The sequence below is a fragment of the Erpetoichthys calabaricus genome, chromosome 10 (assembly GCF_900747795.2).
Source record: "Erpetoichthys calabaricus chromosome 10, fErpCal1.3, whole genome shotgun sequence".
NCBI lineage: Eukaryota > Metazoa > Chordata > Cladistia > Polypteriformes > Polypteridae > Erpetoichthys > Erpetoichthys calabaricus.
The window spans coordinates 54,661,779-54,681,387 of record NC_041403.2 but is presented as its reverse complement, the minus strand read 5'-3'; the positions used below and the strand labels follow the sequence as shown (position 1 = coordinate 54,681,387).

The window sequence follows — 19,609 nt, the reverse complement described above, 5'->3', positions numbered from 1 at the left end:
AAATTAATGACTACAAATTAAGGGCGCTAATATCACTAACGCTGTTATCGGTTTAGTCAGTGATTTTTTTTCAGGCAGGTAGAAAGACACCTAAAAAATAAACGTCATCGCAGCGGGGCTCTACACGTATAGTCGCCATTTTGGCTCAAAGCTAAGTTGTGTGTTTATATTTTGTATTTTGAAAGCATTATGTATTGTAACTGTATTATTTTTTAATTGTTATATAGTGTTTATCTATTATAAATTAACGTTACTGAATACTTATTTACCGTTTTGTGTTAGTCTGTCGGTTAGTTAAAAAAGATTAATGTGTTTAGTTTAAGGAAAGTTCAGGTCAGATGAAAAATATAAAAGATGGGAGGATGTTCGGCACCAAATTGTTCAAATTCAACAACAATTGGAAAACAGTTATTCCGTTTCCCAAAAGACCCAGTCAGAATGCAGAAGTGGGTAATAAATTGTCGACGAGATTTTTTGCCAACTCCCTGTTCCAGACTATGTGAGGCAAGTTTTGTCTTTCTATTAAGTAGAGAAAAATCTTTTTTTTTTAAAGTTTTTATTTATTTCATCAAGATTCATGGTTTAAAAATATTGTAACATGCCTGCATGCAGTGTAATTCGTTTTCAGGTGTCCGAAATGAAGAAGTCTTTCAGTGAGGATTGGGGGTCTCTTCAATAATAGCTGGCACTAAGCAAACAGCACAACACAGTGCCAACTTAGGGATTTTGTTTTTTAATTAGTTTAGAGGTATGTGCATATTGTTTGACTGCCTTGTAATGATTTTCGGTTTTGGATTTCATAGGATCATTTCGAGGAGAGTCAGTTTGAAGAAATTGCAAGGTCTCCTGCAGGAGGAAGGAAGCTGAAACCAAATGCAATTCCAACATTGTTTGATGTGCCTGATCCACCTTCTCCCATCTCTGTTAAAGAAGTGATACATGCTTTAGACTCTGGTAAAGTAACAACTTATATTACTTTGAAATTGTAGGTGAAGTCTTACTTAAATAACTATACATACTTAAATGAACTCCATCAAATGACAACACTTAAAAAGTATGATCTCGCCTTGAAGTATTTAAAAACGTTTTTACATACACTAATATATTTTAGAGATACAGAATCTCATATGTTGAAACAAACTTGATGTTTGTACTTCTTTGTGATTATTAACACATTTGTAAACTATTTAAATGATATACTACATATTTTATTCTATATTTATTGCATTTTTCTATTATTTAATGAGTTATCATAGTGTCAGTTTGCAACAGATCATGCCATGTTGCATATAAAAGTAGGGAACTGTTTTACACTACTGAATGCCTTCATAGTGTGAGATAAACTCTTTGAAATTACAGAAACAGATACAGCCTTGGGAGATCATAGTTATGCTCGGAAAAGATTAAGAGGCCCTGAGGATCCTGAGCAAAATGGTGAAGAACATGGTGAAAAAGAAGAAGCTTGCAAGCGTTGTGATCAGTATAAAGCCCAGCTGGAACAGCAACAACTATATAATGCCAAGCGGCTACGGGAGGTTAGTAAATATGCAGTCACTTTTTTTTTTTATTCCTATGGGTACCCAACTACAACACACCACTCTTCTGTCAATAGCATTGTCAACTGGTCTGTAGCTCTTCCGTGAGAGTTGGCTGGCCATGTAAAAAGAAAAAGTATTACCTCCATTAGAATTCAGTTGATCCAGATGGTAATCTCAGTCAGTCCAGAGACTCCTTGTTAAACTTAACATGGCAGGTCCCCCTTTTTCATTTTTGATTGTTTTTCTAATCACTTATACTGTATCTACCCCACATGTTAAAGGAGTATTAGCATAACAGGCACCAAATGATAAACATTTGTTAATTCAACAGCAGATTCAGATCATGTAGGACATTGTTCTCCGTCATAACCCTCCCAGAATCTTTTACTCCCCACACTATTGCTGAAGTCTCCAAGTGTGATTTGAGACTCAGTAGGCAGTTGCCTTTAAATAACTGTGTCTATCTAATCCAAGAAGACTGAATGTTTGTTAGGTGACTATAAACATTTTCAGATCATGTTGTCTTTTGTAATACATTAATGACAAAGTATTCACACGGCTCTCTACTAACATCATGGGACTCAGCCAGGGACTGGAGAGTATCCTACAACCTGTAGACCGACTCCATATTAGAAGATAAACAATCCTTATCAAAAAGTCTGGTTCCAGAGCCCTAGCTACTTATAGGAGTAACTCTTATTTTATTTGTCAAATACTAATTTCAAACTCTGGAACAAGCTGTGTCTCCTTTTGCTCTATTAATGAAACATCCAAAGTCCCAAATATAAGTTTTCCAATGTCAAGTGAGCCTGGATCTGTGCTTCATGTGTATACTCAACTAACTTTCCTCACACAGCAGTGACTTGCAATGCCTTTGAATTTAGCCAAACAGGCATGTGGCTCATGTAGCTTTCAAGAACCTGTCACCCAACACCAACGCTAGGACTGGTACATGCTGTATGGGTTTTTTCTGTTCTTGAGACTCATGAGATTAATTTTATTGATTAATATCTCTCGGGAGCACATGACTCGTGACAAAGTACCTCTAAGGAACCTGGTGACAAACAACTCTTCACCATGCCAAAACTAGACTCTTCACATAAACTTTTTGTAACCCAAAAAAAACCCAAAGCATACCACATATTATACCAACCACAAAAGCATTAAATCTATACATGTGCTAATCTGTCCGAGGGGGCATCAAAAAAAGCAACTTGGCGATTGCTGGTTGCAGGCACAGCACTTAGTGAGTGCTTTGGATGTATTTTTCAGTTGCTTCGTCCCTTTGCCCACTCATACAGGCATTTCCCTCTCTGCCTGTCTCCACTGACCCAGGGTCAGAGGCAACTCATATGCCCACTTTTCCTCGCCTCTGCGCAAGTCACTGGTAAAAATACACCTAGGCCGATAGAACCCTGACACGTCTCCTGGCTGCAAAAGTGCTCTCCAAGTGCTGTGTCTGCAAAACTGTGATCACAGAGCTGCTTTGATGTCTGCTTCTCCAGGTAGTCCTCGGACAGGTCTCAACCACCTGAGGAGCATGTCTGTCTCAGGTCTGGGCCTGGGGGTACTAGACTGTTATGATGAACAACTGAAGATAGTTTTTACAGAGTTTTAACACAAGTTTTAATGTTTGTCCAATTAAGAGTTGCTTATTCTTTCAGTTAAATCTGTCTTCACCAGTGCATTAAAATTCCATTTAATCATTTAATTTTTATTTTGACACATCTGTATCTCATGTTATGCCAATTTGATAATTAATACATTGGTCTTAGTTACTAATTGCCTTCTTTTTCAACTTGAATTTTAGAAAAGCATTCAAATTCAGGTTAAAACTTGCTCAAGTAGTATTTTGTTAAAAGTTCAGGTTTAAGCTCATTAAACTATGCCATTAATTTTTTTAACTGCTTTTTGATTTACAGTATGTATTAATTTTGTAATTACATGTTTGAATGTTAGATGTGATTAATTGCATACATTTTAAATGATTAATTTTTTAACCGATTCCCATCTCTTATATATATTTCACAGAGGCTATAGACTTCGCCCTTTTAATCTTGTTATTTCTAAATTGGTTCTTTGGCAATGATTTTGGTTTTGTCTGTGTCTTGTTAAAGAAACTCCTTTTGATTATATTCTGACACTAGTAAACATAGCAATTTTCTCCCCAAAAAAATTGCATACTTAGTGAAAGGTGTAGTAATGTGTCTTTAAAAAGACTAGTCTGTCAAAACTGAAAACATTATGTCTGATCATTGTCAATGTGGATTTTTCACCTTTTCCCTGTGTCTGCAAGGGCTTTCCTGCAGGTGCCCAGGTTTGTTTTTAGCACCCTAGAAATGGATGTTAGTTGAATTGTTTATCCTAAATTTACTTATATAGTGTATATATAGCTTATATAGTTTATATCCATGCATAAGCCCTGTGATGGACTGGTGGTCTATCCAGGGTTGTTGCTTCTAGTGCTGTCAGGATATGCTCAAACCCATGTCATGTCATTACATTTTGTTGATGTTAGTCACATTGTGCATTACAGGAAGAATTAATTTTCAAAAATATTATTCCTTTTTAGGTGGATGAAATGAGAAAGAAAGTACATAAACTGCATAAAATTGAAAAAAGCTTGCAAAGCTTTTTGTTTGAGGATCAGATCCGTGCTCTTACCCTATCTAAACACTCTCGTCGTGTTGTGTGGTCCCAGGATACTGTGAAGTCTGCAAGAAGAATTAGAGCTGCAGTAGGAGTGAAAGGTTATGAATATTTGAGAGAACTGGGGTATCCTCTTCCTTCATATAGGACACTTTGTAACAGAGCTCAAGTGCCTATCATTGCAGAGCTGGGCCTACAAGCTGAAATAACAATGATTTGTCCTGAAACTGAAGAAAAGCCATCTGCTCTCTCAATGCTCCAGAGTCCTAGTCCTGCTGCTTTTGTTGAGACTTAAGAGTCTTGGTTAAACATATTAAAAAATTGTACCATGTGCTTGTTTTCATCACATTTTAAATATTATTTGGCATAGCTGGGAAAGAGTTTATTGAATAGTAACTATTTAATGATCTGTTATCAACATTTTTTGGAATGTGGCTATCTTGAGTTTAAGAGCCGAAGGGTATTTGAAAACTGCTTTAATGAGGAGCCAGTAATAGAGGATGAAGTCAGAAGCACACACAACATTATTGCCGAAGATGGAAATTTAGCATTTCATCAAATGTTGATTTATCAGAATTATTTTTTTCTATCAGCTTTGTGTCTCCTATTATGAGAGGGGTATATTAATGACAAACAGTGCTGAATTACTTAATTACATGATAACTTACAAATGCACTTATTATAGGTGTACTTTATTACTGAACAATTTCCACAATGTAGATGTCTAATTTACATGCTCAGAGCATATTTAACAAAAACAAACAGAACCCTTTATGTATGTTTTCAAAGGCACTCTACAGTGTAAAAAATATCTTTTTCTCAAAAAGTTAAATTATTGTGCCTATAGTTGTATTTTAACACAATACTTAAATTACATTAATTTATTGGTTTTTTTTTTTCAATATCATAACTCACATCAATTATTTCTAACTGATAACCAAACTAAATGTAGATATGATACTGGATTCTATTTCAGATGCTTTGCTTTCACAAGGTATTGTTTTGACTGGCTCTGGCTAAACAACACTGTTTTTTAGAAAAAGATACTGTTAAGCAACACTTTGGGTGCAACTGCAAGTAGAGGCTGTATTTGGGACCGTCAAACTACAGTTATGACTATCATGATTTTTATTATCACATGCAGATTTGTGAAAATATACTGTATATTTTGACCGCAGCAAATAAAGGTAAACAGAACTAGCAAAGTACTGGTGTGGGGAAAGAAGTCAATTTTATCAATAGTTATTACTTAAATGCCCAGGCTATGGATTTAAAGAATAGAATTTAATTTATTTTATCAGAGAATTTGTTGTCTGGTATTGTCAATTATGATTCTTTGTGTTTGAATCAGTGTTCTTGCATTTTTTTTTGTTTTGTATGTTATTAAATGATGTATTATTTAGCATGTATTTTATGTAAATTTGTGTATATATGTATATATCTGTTTCTTTAAACTTAAAAATCTTTTTAAATATTTTTTTTTTGCACCACTCCTGCTGTCTGTGGGTCCTCACTCTCAGATTCAAACTTGTGACTTTGGACTTATCATCCAGTCTACTAGTTGAGGAATTGAGGGTGACATTATTGCACAATTCTTATAACAGGCTGCTTTCTTAACCATCTTACACTAGTTTATAGTAATGACTCATTTTATGTACCTAATTTCCCAGTTGTCTACAAAGCTAACAATCAAAGCTTTGCTGCAAGGCCAGTAGTTCACCCTACAAAACAATGAAAATTGTACATTTTGTGTAAACACCTCTAAAAATGCATTCTTTAAAATGTAAAGTTACCAACTAGATTCATGTTGTTGACTGAGTATGATGTGCAAAGAAGAAATAAGAGGTGTGTGGCTCTATGTGTACATAATGTTATAAGGAATATCAGCTGTGCTGCTGTGTCAGATTGCCATACTTGTAAAATTGCTATGAGTTCCTGTCTCATTCTCTTTGCATTGTTAAAGTTTAACTGTCGAGTTGCAATTATTTCTTGAGACTAAATGTGTTAATTTATGCATACAGTTTGAAGCATTTAAAACAACAACAGTTTTTAATTTTTTTTTTTTTTAAGTAAATGTTTACACTGGTCATATATTACACAGTTTTGTACATTTCCATGGGTAATTGTAGATCTTTCAATTTCACTTGATACTGAGGTTGGATCCTGTCCTGCACCCAGACCTGCTGTTATAGGCTGTGGCTTCTCACAAACATGAGTTTGAATTAAGCAATTTGGAAAGAAGACAGACAGACAAACAGGTGAAATAAGTAAACTAGTTTAATCATTTAAAAAAAAAGAACTTTAACTTAAGAATAAACTGTCCCAAAACATAATTTTGTACATTATGGTATTTTTGAAGGATCAGTAAATTAACTTTGATGTGTGACCAATGCTTAAATTAGACAATATGTTGGAAGATGCAGTCTTTTTCCCAAGTGTTATTATGAAATACAGTATTACCACCATTGCTAGTTTTCATAACAATCACACCTCTTTCTGAGCTACTGATTTGCTTAAGAAAAATAAAAAATAGGAAATATAGAAAAGCAGGAAATTTAAAAAAATGCAGTTAACAAATATAGTGATCTAAACAACAGGTGCGTTAATATCAGTATTCAAATCTTCTAAATATACTACTCATTTTCCTATCTGAATATGAAAAGTATTTTTCTATTCTTTGCAAAGTGGTAGTGTGCACCTTAAAAGTTGCTGTGCAAAATTAAGCTTGATTAAATTATAATTTTTTTTTTTCATATTTTGTTAAAGACATACGTTTTAACATTGCTGCTGCCTCACATCAGATTCTACAGCTGGAATAGATAGGAGCCTTATTTCTACCATGAATGAGTCATGGTAAGTACTAAAAATGAATTGAACAAAAAACTGACATTGTATAAAATATAGCGAATTTTTCTTTAATGATCACTGAACTCTATTCCTTGCATTAGCGAAGTGTGTACAGGGGTGTAAATCTGGGCATTTTCCAACAGTGTCCCACATGCGCTCACTTGGATTCACGGTGGTGGTGATGCAGGTAACTGAGTTGTGATGACATTTTGAAGACCTTTGCTAGAGTTTGTAGCATCGTGTCTGTAAATTATTGTGACGTAAAGCACTATTTTCGTTGGTGTCCATGAAAGCGATGGCAATAGCATTAATTAGCTGGTAATTACTAGCAAAAGTAATATACTGTTATAAGCTGTAGGTCCCCAAATCACAGCACAAGCGTAGTCCTTCTTGACATTATTCAATGGCTGTTTTGGGTTGGGGGGTTGTTGAGGAGGGTATCCCTTTGTATTTTTGGATCTAACTAATTCTGCATAGCTTCCAGTTTATTCCATGACATCACAGATAGACATACCATCCTCATGCATGCCAGTGGTCTCACCCCTCTCAAAGTGCAAGAAGTGCCTGCTTCCTAGGAATGATCTGTTAAGGAAAAAGTGTGCAATATTCATTGTGCAACCAAAGCAAAATGTCACCTTTTATTGACTAACTAGAATGATTACAATATGCAAGCTTTCAAGTTTTCTTCACTACATCTTAACTGAAGAAGGGGCCTGAGTTGCCTCGAAAGCTTGCATATTTTAATCTTTCTAGTTAGCCAATAAAAGGTGTCATTTTGCTTGACTTCTCACTACATTGTTCAACCAAAGAAAATAACTTTGTTTTTCACACTTACAAAATCTGCGTCATCCAACTTAAGTCTTGGCTTGACCTTAAGAATTAAAGAAATTTAAAGAAAAATGCATGCCATATTTGGTGGACATCTAATAGCTGCACCCATAATACTGCCTATTTATTTCTGTAGTAAAATATAGTCATTTTACTAACTTTGTGTACATTTTGTGTATGTGTTTTTGTGATAGGCAAAAATATCACAATATATAATATGAAATCTGTGTTATGGAAGCAGTGTTTAGTGCTGCTCCCTCACAACAGACCGTTTTCTGATCAGATTTGTCAGGTGCAGTGGTGAACATTCTCAACCTCTTAGTGATTTAGAACAGAACCCCCTCCGTTTTGAGATCCCCATGGTACAAATTATTGAGCTAAAACTAGATTGCTTTCAAAGGTCCACGCTAGTTAAATAAAACACACATTTTATTTTTCTCTTGCTGCTTACTCTGATGGATCCACTCTTGTTTAATGTGATTGTGAGAGACATGTTCTAAAAAAAGAGCTTGCTCTATCATTTAGAATAGTGCTCAAGGACATGTATTATTTTATTTATTTATACAATAGCCATCTCTCCAACTCTATACAAAATATAATACGATAATGGCACATATTATTTACAAGAAGAAAATGAAATACCTAGAAGCTTCAGTGTGTGAATTATAAAAATGAGAGAAAATTTTAAAATGACTATAGAGTTTGTTGGTTTTTTTTTTTTTTTTTTTTTTTAAGAGTTATGCAATTGACTGGAATTTTTCATCTTCATGAATTTGCAGGGATAAACAGAACTGATAAGCAATAAACGATGGCTTAACTATCATAGAACTAGCTTTATGCAAAAAGAATTTTCTGAAAATAATGACTATATTACTGATTAATCTACTTGTGTTGCCTTTCATAATACAGTACTACCAACAAAGATATTCTCTCTCCTGATATGTTTCAACCCAAAAATCTCTGGAAATAAATCAATAATGTATGTCATTCCAAAAGATCGTAACAAATTTGCATTCATAAAATTGATGATCTGTTCCATTTCTTCGTCACAAAAGATACAAACATTACAATCCAGCCCATCTCTGTTAAATCCCCTTGAGAATTCTGAAATGGACATTCTTCATTTTGATGGTACTGGAATACAAATTAAAACAGAGTTTTAACTAAAGTAACTAAAAAAATAGTTTAAATAATTTAACGTAAGGAAGTTGAGCATCATGTATTTCTAGACACTGTACTTATTCAAGAGGCGGACGGACTGTGCAAAAAGCTCCTTCCCAGTTTCTCTGAACTGATCTTAAGGTAACGGTACCGTCTACCTGACCGCAGGACAGAAAAGAGGCAGTAGGTGGAATGGCTGGTATCAGTGAAAATGTTCTTGTTCTTGGTCCGACATCGCTTAGAGTAGATGTCCTGGAAGTTAGGTATGCACACCGTGCGATGCGTTCAGAAGACCGCACCACTCTACGCAGAGCCTCGCGGTTCTGGTGCATGCTGCTTCGAAACCAAGCAGGAATCCTTTCTTGTCGGGATACTCTGGATGGTGGAGGCGGTTAAAGACGTTGTCGTGCCATTTTACCATCGTGTCGATATGTTTGGACCAGGTCATGTTCTCTGATACATTTATTTATAACGAACGGTTAGGCAGTTCCATAGAATGATGTTTAAAGATTTTGGGGTTCTGCTTTCCGGAGGCGGTGGCAATAACGGGAGGCAAACGGTACAATTTTTAAAATGAGGGATATGTTCATGAAAAGAGGACATAGCAACTTAAAATTATTAAAGATATTCATAGTTGCACAAAACGCGTGTAGTTAGAGCATCGGTTAACATACAGAAGTACTGTGAAATATACATGTTGTATTTGCAACTGTAAATCAACATAACTACAGAATATCCCTAACCCAGATTCTTACCTTAACTATGGTCAGACACAGATTATATTGCTTGCATTTTATAGTTATTTATGCAGCTGTGGACAGCAGGGAACTGAGGGTGAGGAACTTTTCCTAGCACCAACGGGTCTTGCTTTTTTAGGCCAAGAGTTTTGAAAACGCCCCCTAGACTTATTTGCATAATACGAAAACGGAGATCTCAAGGTCTGCTACTTGACAATCCTCTTCTCCTCGCTAGGTCACCGCCACTAACATCAGGAGCCGCCTTCATTTGTGCAGTGTCCCGTCCACTATTTTTGAATGGTGGCGGAGAGAGTCCTGCACTCGAGGAACGCCTCCTTGCCATCTACACTTTGATTGGTCAAAAATGACTTCCGGTACAGATCTGATTCGTGATCTTGACCAGAAGTATCGATTCATGGGCGTGGCCTCTTCAGTCCTTTATTTATTTGGTTCTTCAAAACACGTCGAGTTTGGCGGGTATTTGTTAAAGGCTTGATCCGGGAATGAAAGGAAAATGAAGTGAAGGTAAATGCAAGGCCATCTGTTTAGAAAAAACATGCGTTGCTATCCATCTGGATCAGATTATATTTCTAGTTCCGGTAATGAAGGGACAAGCAAGATCATGTGTAGCGAACGAACATAGTTTCTAAAAAGATTGCCTTTTTTAATGTTGCTTCTTTTTGTTGCTGTATACACGCACCCAAATCTTCACCATGAGATTAAGAATGCTCGTTAGTGCATTAAACCTGATTTAGCATTTATTTCCAATGCGGTTTCTATAGGTTATTGCATATGGCTCTAATATTATTTACAATCCAATAGTGCTCTCTTTTTATCGTTTATGCATGAATCCCCCTTTTAATTATCAAACCGGTGCAGAATTTGCTACAACACAGGAAGCAGAGGGTTATGGTGCAAGGTACCTTATCAGAATTAGGTCATGTTAAGAGTGATATCCCGTAGGGGCTGGTGTTGGGGTCGCTGTTTTAATTATATATAAAATGATATGGATAGGGCTATTAACAAGCAGGTTTGCGTATGACACAAAGCTAAGGGGATTGGCAGTTAACCTTGAATCTGCTGAATCATTACAGACAGACCTGAACGACATACAGGTTTGGGCAGATGAAATTTAATGAAAGTAAATGTAAAGTATTACACATAGGATGTAAAAGTGTTAGGTTTGAAACTTAAATGTACACCTTATGATTAGGACCTAGGAGTTCTAGTGGAAGGCTAAACACAGAGTTAGGTTACTATGTGTAGACCACAAGTCAAAGGAGGTTATACTTAAAATGTCTAACGCATTACTGAGGCCACATCTGTATTTACTGTGTGTAGTTTTGGTCTCTTTGCAACAAAAAAGACATAGCAGCACTAGAAAAAGTCCAGAGAAGAACGGCTAGGCTGAGTTATGAGGAAAGATTATTAGGAGTTGATCATTTTCAGTTTAAGCAAAAGGAAATTAAGAGATGACATTACTGAAATGTTCAAAATTATGAAAAGAATAAGTATAGTGGATCAAGACTATTGCCACATTGTTTTACATGGTATAAAATATGGTTGTGACTATTTATCTTTTCAGGACTAAGGTAAAACAAGTCTTAAAATGAGTAGGTCAAAAGAAGCAGCAGGAATGGCCCTCCAAAGAAAACTTGGAAATCCAACCAAAAATAAAGAAAAGGCTAAACAGACAAATAAAGAAGGTATATCTGGTATAAGTTGTTTTATTGTTATTTTGTGTTTTGAATTCTGCTTGCCTAAAGATGGGCAAACAAGAATGTGTTCCTCATTTTTACTTTTGCATTTTTTAAGCAGGTGTTTTATCTTTTCTAATATATTTTGTTGAAAGTAATCTTAATTTTCTGCGGTGGGCTGGCACCCTGCCTGGGATTTGTTCCTGCCCTGTGCTGGCTGGGATTGGCTCCAGCAGACCCCCGCGACCCTGTGTTGAGATGTAGCAGGTTGGAAAATGACTGACTGACTAAACTTAATTTTGTAAATATGTGTCATCAATTTGGATGTTTTTTTATAAATGAACAATGTACCACATCTTCTAGTGCTTCCAGTTTAAAAGGAGAAGATTCACTCTTGACAGATGCTTAGGCATTGTCCTCCATTTCCAGCCATGGAATTTTCCTTGACAGTGCCCTAGATGTGGACTATCACATTGTGGCTGCAGTTATAGCTTCTTTCTCCTAACTGTCAAACATTGTCTGAGCCCAACTTTCTTTCCCTTACTTTTTTAATTGCATTCTAGACCAGTTTAGCTGTGCTGATTTAATTTTTTAACTAATGCATTGACCTACTATATTAATATTGACTGCACTGTGCTATATATCCACTTTTGTTATTCATTCATTTCTTCCAATACATTCTCTTTATTTGTACTATTGTAGGATCCTTGAAATGTTCACTTTTGTTTTTAATTCTCTTGCTTTGTGCTTTATCTTGTATGTTTTGTAATGCACCTTTGCAATTGTGTGATCAGTGAGAGGCACTGCACAAAGTAAAGATTCACTGAAATGATATTTAAGGTCTAGAAGAACCTTTTTTTCCCCTCTCTCTCTCTCTCTTACTAGAAGTTTCCAGTACTCCTTCTTTTCAAGAATCCACCTACCACTTTTTTCATGGTCCAGTTGAAATTTCTTCATTTCGGGAAAAACTGCTCCTGTGGTATGACACGTCCAAGCGAAACCTTCCTTGGAGGACTATGGTAGGAGATCATTTTGAATGAAATTACGTGCATCTCTTTTTTAGGAAATATCCCTTAAATTGTAAAACTATATGTATTGCAATCAAATGTCATGGTTTTTTAAATGTATCCCCTACTTTTTACAAACTCGTTTGTTTAATATTTTTACCAGATCCTATTAAAGCAGCACAGAGCATGAGGCAGAGTTTCATAGTTCCCAAGGGTGCACCATGATAGTAAATCTATGTAAATCAGATAATCAGTATGATTTTATACAGCAGGTGAAAACTGGAACATCTCCAATATTTGAACATAATAGGGACATGCAAATTATCTGAAGGTAGCAACACAACCTGGATTTGATCTGTATACCAAGGTACGGCCTTGTAGAGTTGGAAATTAACTTAACATTCATATCTTCAGGATGTGGGTGACATCATTGGAGTCTCCAGTGGGAGAAAATGCAGACATGGGTTGACTGTGCATGGTCCACACAGACAGCTGGCAACTATAGGGTTTTAGCTCTGTTTGCTCGATCAATGAGGCAGCAGTGCTAACCACAGTATCAATACACAACCTAACAATTGTTACTACATCTAAGGAAACATCTGTTCATTTGCCACAGTAATAAAACAACACAGTATTTTATATTTAAGCCCTAATATGCTTGTACTGGTGGACCATTTATTTGTTCAATTTCAATGCCTGTCTCCATTGAATAGGACTGAACAACTGTCTAGAAATATGTCTGGTATGATATTTTTTTGTGTATAAGGCAGGTGTACAAGTTCAACAGTGAAAGAAGTGCACTTTAATAAAAAATGCTACTATTTATCAATGTAAGCAGTTCCGTAAAAATATGATCTATAGCAAATAATTCCAGTATTTGTATGCATTTGTTTTGTAGGCTGCACTGGAGCAGGACATTAACAAAAGGGCGTATGCAGGTAGTTTATTTATTTGCATATGTCTACAGTTTTGTTATACATGTTCAGCAAAATAATAATATAATTTGATTCAAATATGTCACACTTTCAATCTTATTTTTCCAAGATAACTTTCCATTTTATTCTTTATTGTCACCTTATTTTCTGTTTTTCCATTTATAAAATTAAAAATATTATGGGGTAATTTTAAACAGTATGACATCTTCTGTTAATGTTACTGTCCATGTGCTTTATTTTCCTTCTCCTTTGTAAGAACATTCATGCTGAATTGGCCTCCTGATTGAATGAATATTCTCTGTGATAAACTGACATACACTCTCCAGTTTTGGCTCCTCTGTTGTAACTGACTCTCCTTTTCATGTGTCATGGCCCCACTAGCCTTGTTTTATAATAAGTAGGAATGACATATTTAAAATGAAGGAAACTTCATTGATTTTAGGATTTAAAAGGATTCCCCTTATTTAATCTTGATCTATAGTACATATTTTACATGAAATTATTCATCCCAAAAGTAATTTAGAGTTCAAGTTGATTGCCATGTGTAAATAGCATATAGTACAATGAAATTCTGACTTGCATGTCTCCTTAGGACATTTGACAATAATACTACACCAACACATACATAGACAAATCAGAAATATACAGTAATCCCTCCTCCATCGCGGGGGTTGCGTTCCAGAGCCACCCGCGAAATAAGAAAATCCGCGAAGTAGAAACCATATGTTTATATGGTTATTTTTATATTGTCATGCTTGGGTCACAGATTTGCGCAGAAACACAGGAGGTTGTAGAGAGACAGGAACGTTACTCAAACACTGCAAACAAACATTTGTCTCTTTTTGAAAAGTTTAAACTGTGCTCCATGACAAGACAGAGATGACAGTTCAGTCTCACAATTAAAAGAATGCAAACATATCTTCCTCTTCAAAGGAGCAAACAAATCAATAGGGCTGTTTGGCTTGTATGCGAAGCACCGCGGCACAAAGCTGTTCAAGGCGGCAGCTCACACCCCCTCCGTCAGGAGCAGGGAGGGAGAGAGAGAGACAGACAAAAAAAATCAATACGTGCCCTTCGTGCTTTTAAGTATGCGAAGCACCGTGCATGTCGTTTCAGGAGCTGCACAAAAGATAGCAACGTGAAGATAATCTTTCAGCATTTTTAGACGAGCGTCCGTATCGTCTAGGTGTGCGAACAGCCCCCCTGCTCAATCCCCCTACGTCAGGATCAGAGAAAGTCGGCGCAAGAGACAGAGAAAAGTAAAGTGGGTAGCTTCTCAGCCATCTGCCAATAGCGTCCCTTGTATGAAATCAACTGGGCAAACCAACTGAGGAAGCATGTACCAGAAATTAAAAGACCCATTGTCCTCAGAAACCCGCGAAGCAGCGAAAAATCCGCGATATATATTTAAATATGCTTACATATAAAATCCGCGATGGAGTGAAGCCGCGAAGCGCGATATAGCGAGGGATTACTGTATATAGCTTGGAACAGCTATATAAATAATGCAATATGTATTTCAAGTATGTATGATGCGTGCATACACTCTCTTTAACATGGGTAGTGACATTCTTTGCATATTCTACAACTCTGTGATGCCAGTGTGATTTCTACACTGTGGTGTGTTAGGCTGGTAACATTGCTTCAGTAGAGGCCCACCGAAATCGGTCACGAGCTGATTAATAGGGTAGGCTCAGTTACAGGACACACACACTCTTAACTCCATGGAGGTAGCAGTGAAGGAGAGAATTAAAACAAAGTTGATGGTGACTAAGAACAATGGGGCTCATCCTCTCGATGACACACTATAAGTAATCATGTTTAGCCGGGAAATTAAAGTGTGTCAAGAGTTCCTACTGGGACTCCTTCATATCTACAGCAATATGCCCTTATTGTGTGTTACTGGGACTGCTCTGTTATCATTAGCCAATCAGAAGTTTTCTCCTTTTAATTCTTTGTGTGTATTTTTGGAGGGTTGTTTGATTGTTATAATATTTATTGAGCTTAGGGAAATTTAGCTTCTTCCAGATCTGTTTTATCTTTCTATATAATATGAGACATAGAGCGAAATACACAGTGTTTGTTATGTTCCAGTATTTGCAGTTGTGACCAGCTGTTCGGTAACCTTATGGTCTGTGGATAGAAGCTATTCCTGAATCTGTGGTGTGCATGTAAATGGCCCTGTACCATTTGATAGAAGAAAAGGATGAGAAACGTGACCATACAGGTTGGCTGAGGTCTTCAATTGTACTGTTTCACTTTGTAAGGCATTGAGTATTGAGATGTGTGCTGAACAGAAGGCAGCTGGATGCCAGTAATATTCTGTGTCACCTTCAGAACCCTTTTCAGTTCTTTATAATCTTGAACCAAGCTGGTGCCATACTAAGCTGTGGTTCAGCCAGTGTGGATGGACTCCACTGTGCACCTGTTGGGGGCAGGAAAAATAGATGAAGAAATTTGTGCTTTCTTTAGATATCTGAGGAAACAGATGCGTTGGTGGGCCTGGTTGAGAATAGCTGGAATATGTTGCACCCACTTCCGTTCATTAGTGGTAGTCACTTAAAAAAATTATAGCTGCTCATTGCTGACTCTCAGTAGCATCTCCTCCAGTGTAGATGAAAGTGTGCTCAGACTTCTGCTTCCTGAAGTCTGTTTCTTGACACCGTTGAGTCAGGAGATAAACCTCTTCTCTATAAGCTGTATCATCATTGTTGGCAATCAGGCCTATGATGTGGTATCATCAGTAAATTTTAATGATGGATAAGGTATAGTGATGTTACTTGCTGTAAGTATCCAATAATGTTATTTTTATGATATAGGCAATTTTGAATTACTATTTCATGTGTTGATCAATCTGTTTTATGTAATTGCTTTTTAATAGACAGCTTTATGAGGGCCAATGTCAATTCTAACAGCAACATGATGGGAAGCAGTAGATTTCAGGACACATTCTCATACAGGCAGGAGGTCCAAATCATTTCAACAGTATGCAGTTTGTCTGTGGATAGAAACAGTTGAAGGGTATCAGAATTGGGCTCCATATGCTCATTAGTATTACATGAAATACTTGTAAGCCTTTACACGCAACACCTTTGATAATACCCGTGTTCTTTAAATGTCCATCAGATGTATTTATCAAACAACTGCATGCATTCATGCTTTAATTAAGGAGGGATAATGGCACAAAAATTAATTGCAAGACTGCTTCAAATAAGTTCCCAAACTTGGCACCATACACCCCAGAATCCTCCACAATATTCAAATTAAGACTCTAAAGAGGCTAGCATGAATGGCAAATGGCTGCAAGGTCTATTGGGACTAAGAAACATAGGTCCTGCATACAAGTAGATTACATTATACCCTTATAAGTTTCTTATTGTTTTTGGGATACCCTTTTTTTTATTTCTTTGGAAATTTGTAATTTTTCCCTTTTCTGTTTCTTTAGTGTGGGTTTCAGAAATTATGCTGCAGCAGACACAGGTCGCCACAGTAATTGACTACTATAACAAGTGGATGAAGGTGGGAACTTAAATCTTAATTTTAAGTGTTTTAGACATTGGGTATCTCAGCCAGGTATGTTTGTTTTAGGGTTTGTTATTTTTTTTATCTTATATGCAGCACTGTGTCATTATTGTCTCGTGTACAAAGTACAGATTAGGAACTGTCTAAAACGTAGTTCATGCATTTGGCTGTTTGTCACAACTGCTTGCTAGGTCTTGTTATCTTTTGTAATTATCTGATGAATATATATAATATATATACGTGTGTGTGTGTGTGTGTGTGTGTATATATATATATATATATATATATATATATATATATATATATATATATATATATATAAAATACATACATACACACACACAGACTGTCATTTGGACTGAAAGTATGACATTACAGTTCATATACTTACCTTTCTAAGTACAAAACTATCAACTCTGTGATTTCCATATTTAATATTTAGAGATGGCCTACACTTCAGAAGCTTGCCGAGGCTACATTAGAGGTAGAGTTGCACTTTGTTTTCAGTTCAGTACATTTTTGAAATAATAAAAATGCATTTTGAAGTATCTGTTTCAGTCACTTTATTATTCCATACAGGCAAATATTGATTAAAAAAAATTAGTCTTAATTTATTTTAAATTCTAAACCTTTGCTGATACTTTGTGATTGCTTTAATGTTTCAATAGGAAGTGAATGAAATGTGGGCAGGCCTTGGCTATTATTCACGAGGAAAGAGACTGCATGAGGGGGCAAAAAAGGTATCTTTAAACATGACATAGCCATTTTTAATGTTAGTGGTAGACCTGAGATGATAAAAGAGCAATCTGGAGCATTATAGTCTGTAATGCCTAATTATAAAAAAAAGATTCAAAAGGGGGCCTGTGCCCAAGGTACCCTGGTTTGGTCTATGAGTTCACTGCTGAAATTCCACTTGCTAACTGGTTTACTTGTTCATAATCTCATTAATAAAAGGCGCCATAATGACTAGATAGACAAATAGACAAAATAAAGTTTCTGCTAAGTTTAGAAGTCAGAGTAAGCAGTGTTCAATAATTTTAAATATTAGAGTTAAATGTATTTAAAATAGTAGGCCCAGTAAAGTGTACTAAATCAGTTGGTCCTGATTTTAGCAACATTGCTGAAAAGTAATTTGGAGATATCTCTTTATCTGTATCTCTCTATCTCTATCTACATATAAATATAAAAATTGTAAGGCTTTTCTGTCTGTCATGCAAAAACTCACTTACCCCTAGCTTTTGAAGCCTGATCTTGGTCTCAGTCGACAACTTATGGTGTGACACATGCAATATGCCCCATGGTTTTTGTGACTATGGGATGAAAGCTCTTAATCAGTCATTGATGGCACAGATGCTGCTGCTGAGCGCCTGATGTTCCAGGATATGCACGGCCGCTACTCATCATAAGTGTGGCTGACTAATCACAATGCTGGTCTGATAAGGAGATTGGGCTTCAGCTCACTTGTACAGCTGCGAGAGATGTGGCAGCATCCCCTGGTGTGCTACTTCACACATATCTGACACAGTAAGTGCGGCTGACCAAATCCACCACTGCTCTGACATAGACTTGATCCCTCAATTATAAATGCAGCCCAGACTGGCTATGATTTAAGCCCCCGACAATACATGTACAGCCCCAAGCACACCTGATGGGCAATGACAACAGTGTGCACTATGCTGCATCGCTTGCACAATAGTATGGACCAGCGAGGATGCTGAAGGTTGGGCACGAAACCAACTTTGACTACTGGAAGTCCTCACAATAATTTTGGCTGACTGCTTCCTTTCATGAAAGGTGCAAGCAACAGCTTCTTCCACACACTTACAGGCCACATCCCAGTCAGGATATGAAATGTGATGACCGGTGTTGACAGAGACCTTTGTTGCACAAGCTGGCTGAATCTTTTTGTTGCTCATGTAAGTCAAACATTTATTTACCTGCCCCAAGTCTTTACCGCCTTCAGCTGTTGACCAAGGTTGCGGCCTTCTCCACACTGTGACCTTGGTTTATGTGTGTCTGTTTATGTCTGGAATCATAGTATACACCCTGTGAAACTCACTGTTCAAAGTGAGCACACAAACCACCAGAAAAAAACAGCATCATCCAAAGGTCAAGTACACTTAACTTACCTCATCATGATAGAAAAGCGCCAACAAAGCAATGTCACAGAGAATGATCTAATCTGATATAGTCACCATTTATACAGTATGCAGCATAACATGGTTTATCATGTGTATTATATCCAACATGTGCTTCAGTAAATGAAGCAATTTTTATTTTTCCCCAAACATTCTTAAAGCCAAAATAGTATGGCAGCTTCCAGCCACTCCAAAACCAAAGCATCAACCTCCTCCTTTTAAAAATAACTTTTCTTTTTGACTTACTCAGATTAAACATATTTGTACATGAAATGATTTTGAAATATATTTACAACAAGATATTGGACGGTATTGTTATAATTAACATAAGAAAACCTATATTATTGTTAACATCCAGGTTATGTTAAGCTTCAATGGACAGATGCCAAGAACAGCAGAAGATCTTCAGAAAGAGTTACCTGGTGTGGGCAGGTATACTGCTGGAGCAGTAGCCTCTATTGCTATGGGACAGGTAAAGTCCATCAAGGAAATTACTAATGAATCATTACTAAAATAAACCAGTTTTTCATATCTTTTTGATACAAATACA

The 19,609-nt window shown here is 36.4% G+C and overlaps 2 protein-coding genes across 3 annotated transcripts in view; both read left to right on the top strand.

Annotated features, from left to right (window-relative positions):
* Positions 1–114: 114 nt before the first annotated feature.
* si:ch73-382f3.1 (uncharacterized protein LOC100151273 homolog) lies at positions 115–5,586 on the top strand. The gene is made up of 4 exons (XM_028811263.2): positions 115–504; positions 804–954; positions 1,360–1,535; positions 4,111–5,586. The coding sequence occupies exons 1-4, from the start codon at positions 355–357 to the stop codon at positions 4,480–4,482; spliced, it is 849 nt and encodes a 282-aa protein (XP_028667096.1). The 5' UTR covers positions 115–354; the 3' UTR covers positions 4,483–5,586.
* A 4,557-nt stretch (positions 5,587–10,143) lies between these two features.
* mutyh (mutY DNA glycosylase) overlaps positions 10,144–19,609 on the top strand; it is a 31,746-nt gene continuing 22,280 nt past the window's right edge. The window contains exons 1-8 of one of the 2 annotated variants that reach the window (XM_028811252.2): positions 10,149–10,285; positions 11,346–11,466; positions 12,343–12,476; positions 13,363–13,402; positions 16,845–16,918; positions 17,364–17,405; positions 17,590–17,661; positions 19,418–19,531. In XM_028811252.2, the coding sequence (XP_028667085.2) occupies positions 11,370–11,466; positions 12,343–12,476; positions 13,363–13,402; positions 16,845–16,918; positions 17,364–17,405; positions 17,590–17,661; positions 19,418–19,531 (573 nt within the window). In that variant the 5' untranslated portion in view covers positions 10,149–10,285; positions 11,346–11,369. Of the gene's footprint in view, positions 10,286–11,345; positions 11,467–12,342; positions 12,477–13,362; positions 13,403–16,844; positions 16,919–17,363; positions 17,406–17,589; positions 17,662–19,417; positions 19,532–19,609 lie in introns of both variants that reach the window. The other variant, XM_028811253.2, reaches the window with a different exon arrangement.